At 38.3% G+C, this 3,803-nt stretch overlaps 1 protein-coding gene across 1 annotated transcript in view; it reads left to right on the top strand.

The window, feature by feature from the left end:
• The window catches only part of Spin1 (spindlin 1), a 38,388-nt gene extending 34,832 nt beyond the window's left edge, over positions 1–3,556 (top strand). The window contains exon 5 of the mRNA XM_015503982.2: positions 3–3,556. Coding sequence (XP_015359468.1) covers positions 3–156 — 154 coding nt within the window. The 3' untranslated portion in view covers positions 157–3,556. The remainder of the gene's footprint in view (positions 1–2) is intronic.
• Positions 3,557–3,803: the final 247 nt, after the last annotated feature.

Raw genomic sequence — 3,803 nt, 5'->3', positions numbered from 1 at the left:
AGCCTGGTAGGCAAACAAGTGGAATATGCCAAAGAAGATGGCTCGAAAAGGACTGGCATGGTCATTCATCAAGTAGAAGCCAAACCATCCGTCTATTTCATCAAGTTTGATGATGATTTCCATATTTATGTCTACGATTTGGTGAAAACATCCTAGATGTCATCATGAACTTTGCCAAATTTGTGGAACTATTAAATGTATAATTTGTAGACAAAAAGACTTGATTGCTTTCCAGTTTAATGAAAGCTTAAATGTCCCTGCGAACCCACAATCTCTGCCAGCAGAACTGGTTTTGTTCTGAATAGTACAGATTGATGTGAACACAAAGCATTTTGTGTAAGGAGGACTCCTCATAAGAAGTCTGTTGGGAGGGGAGTTACAGGCAAGTTTGGTAAAAATTAAGCTAGTATCATAGTCATTTAAATCTGTAATAGATCCTAACCATTTCCCCCTTCACTCTAACACTGTCTTATTCCACTGCCACAATGCAAGCATAGTTTGGTATTTTTGTTACTGCCTTTTTTGAGATAATGTGTATCGATATTTACTTGTCTCTATGTATCTGTGTGCCTGTGTGTATAATATGCATATGCACACACAGGGGTCCACGTGCACACGCGCGCCACTGGCAGTCCTTTCCTTGTGGATTGGGATGGGGGTGATACTGTTTTCTCCAGTTTAACAGGAATGCTTGACATAAGTCAATCATATTTATAATATTCCTGCTCTTTATTTAAAATGAAATTGAGGCACAGGAAGCATATAGGGATGTTCAAGTTGTTTTGAAAGTCAGAAGTTCAGAGCACCTTTTCAGTCTGGAGGCTTTAAACCACAAGTCCAAAAATGAATTACTTTTGAACAGTTAATGACCCACATTAGAATTTGATAAACTGGTGAGAAATCTGGGTAAAAGGCTGCCTTTAATTCTAAGCTTTGTAAAAAATTCTGTTGTTTACATTTTAATTATGAATACTTTCAGCAAAGCCCAGGTCCTTTGGTTCACATGGTATAATGTAGGTGTGTTTTGGAAGGCATATTTTGCTTTGTTATTTGACACCAGTAATCTTAAATTTAGTACATGGATTTAAAGGCACAGTACATCAATGGTTTGTGAGTATGTGGTAAATTCCTGGAAGAACAGTGCTTTTATATTAGAAGTGTAAGTTTTAAGGATGGCCTTGTTGCCTTCTAACGAGTTCTCTGGGACTTTCTAATTTTTATTACTATTATTGATGATATACAATTATGATCAGAAGGTTTCTTCTGTCCCCTGTCTCTTCTCCACTGCTTTTTCCCCCTCAAAAAATGTCTGGACAAATAACAGCTTGATCTCTTGACATCTTTTATGGTGGTGTATGTTCTTACTTCCAGGGGTGCTGTCAACGTGGGTTCTTTCCCTTCAGTGGCCCCTCGGGGTTTGCATGTCAGTGATGTGTCACCATAGAAAGCCCAGTCATCTGCCTTGGCTTGTGAGTGTGATAGCAGCCCTTCACCACAGAGTCCTTTTGTGGTTTATTCCTGTAAGGTTGTTTGAAACTGAAATAGAATCACAAATGTGGTTGGTTAATCAGCCAAATGGCTACTCTCCCTTTGTTTTCAAAGAACCTGGTGATTTGACAGCCAGGGTAAAGGCAGTATGTGAAACCGGTCTCTAGTGGAAACCTTAACCTGCATTTTGGGCAGAACCTACGCGTGCATGCTGTCAGCCAAACACCGGAGGTTTTTGAGGGGCCTGAACGATCTCTGTTGGGCTATTCTTGATGTTAGAAATCATTCCGTAGCCTCACAACGCATGGTTTGCTCGATGCCCTTTTTAGCCTTCATGAGGGCTTGTGCCTTGTGCTTCTGGATGGTAATGACTGCTCACCATGTGAACACAGTACCTCAGTTTTCTTCTCTCCCTGGCTGTAGTTGCCCTGTGCTCAGGACTTCACCACAGGCAGCCAGGGACAAGCTTCTCAAAGCATTGTGATACCCTAGTCATAGATGCTTTCTGTGCGTATGTGAGCAGGTGTCGTCCTGCAGATTTGCTGTTTTTCCCCTGCATGTAAATCTCAAAGCTGAGCCTGGCTCCCAGAGCCCCATACTGACATTTGTGGCACAAGTCCTCTAGCGTGTCCAGCACGCACAGACAGTGTGCAGAATATGGTGCAGTGACTTCAGGCCGGAAAATAAAGTTCCTTTTGAAGTGTTCTGAGGGTTGGGTCAATTAAAACACTTCTAGCATTACCTAATGACTTGCATTGTGGTATTTTCTGCAAGCTGCTTTAGCGACTTTAATATACCCACGAACTCCCAGTCTCTAGAGGAATGCAACATGATGATAATGATAAAGATAATGTTTTTAATCATTGTTCCATTTGTTGCCTTTGGGGCTGAGGGAAGGGGAAGGGTTTTTTGTTTGTTTCTGTGTATGTTTTTTGGTTGTTTTTCCATTTTTTCCCCATTTTTTAATTTTTGTGGCTTACACCACACTTAACGACGCTGTGACTAATTCTGCTCCCACGCCCACTTATCTTGGGCTTTGTCTTAGGCTCATGTTTCAGATCTGCATGCATTGCTTGCATTTTTCTGGTATCTGAATGTTGGTTCCTTGTTCTAGGAATTCAACATTAATTTCCAAAATTTTCATGGGACTTGTGAAAACACAAGACATGACTATGTATAAAATTTATTGGCCTTTCTCATTTACCTGCTCTAGTATTGTGTCGTGTGTGCGTGCGTGTGTGATGTCAGGCTGCCACGTAAAACTTCAGAGAACCGTAAAAGCAGACCATCCTTTTTTGCATGCTCTATTCTAAGTAGAATGTTCAATGTAATAACTAAAATTGCATGTTAAAGATATTTAGGTTTTGTTTTCTTTCTTTTTGTTTTCTTTCAGTTTCCTGTATATTTGCTTACTGTGCTGTTCTAGTGGTTGTAGGATAAAAATGCACTGGTGAAGCAAATGTAGTGCCAACAGAAGGTGATTTTCCAGTTGTATATGTCATGCAGCATTTGAAGGGACTGTGCATTCTTTAAAAAATCACAGTTACTTCTAAATCAGATTTCATTTCTATTCTTGTTTTATGTGCCAAACCCCAAAGTGCATTGGGCTTGAATTTCTGAACACTGTAGACCCATTTGAAGACTGTTCTGATTGTCACAAATTGTAGTGCCTGAAAACACTCTTAAACTGATTGTCTTAAAAAAATGAAAGTTCTCCAAAGACAAAACAGGAACAATTATTATGACTAATTTTAATGATTGAAATGACTGTGGTTCCTTGGAAATGCTGCGCTCTTTGTATTCTCCACCATTAGTGCAGTTTGAATGAATGTGTAGAGTTCAGAGGTCTTCGTGTTCACATTTTAAAACTAGGTAAATGACCTCATCATTCGAGCTTGAATTCATTTTTAATTTTAATTTTATTTTATACAATGTGTAGACAGTTCCCTGTTCTCTGCATTTAGAAGTATACACAATATAAATCTGTTAATTCTGTAAGTAATTTTTATAATTATGATGTAACTCTATCCTATCCTTAAAACATTTAAAATAAACCCTTTATGTGCAACTTCTGACTGTAAATTTTGTGCTCATGAGCAAAATGTGATGTGTTAAACCTGCTACTAAGAAATATTTTTAAGCCAAATAACCTTTTTTAACATGTGTAAATGTCAGATATGAATAGAAACAAAGAAATAGAAGTTTTGTTTGATAACATTCAATAATACTTGAAAGCCTGGGGGCAGTAATCAATATTGCAGGAATTTTAATTTAACAATAGTTTAGGATTTATCAATAATAAATTTTTGGTTTAT

The sequence above is a fragment of the Marmota marmota genome, unplaced genomic scaffold, assembly GCF_001458135.2.
Source record: "Marmota marmota marmota unplaced genomic scaffold, marMar, whole genome shotgun sequence".
Classification (NCBI taxonomy): Eukaryota; Metazoa; Chordata; class Mammalia; order Rodentia; family Sciuridae; genus Marmota; species Marmota marmota.
The sequence above is the reverse complement of the archived record's forward strand: the minus strand, read 5'-3'. Positions and strand labels throughout refer to the sequence as shown.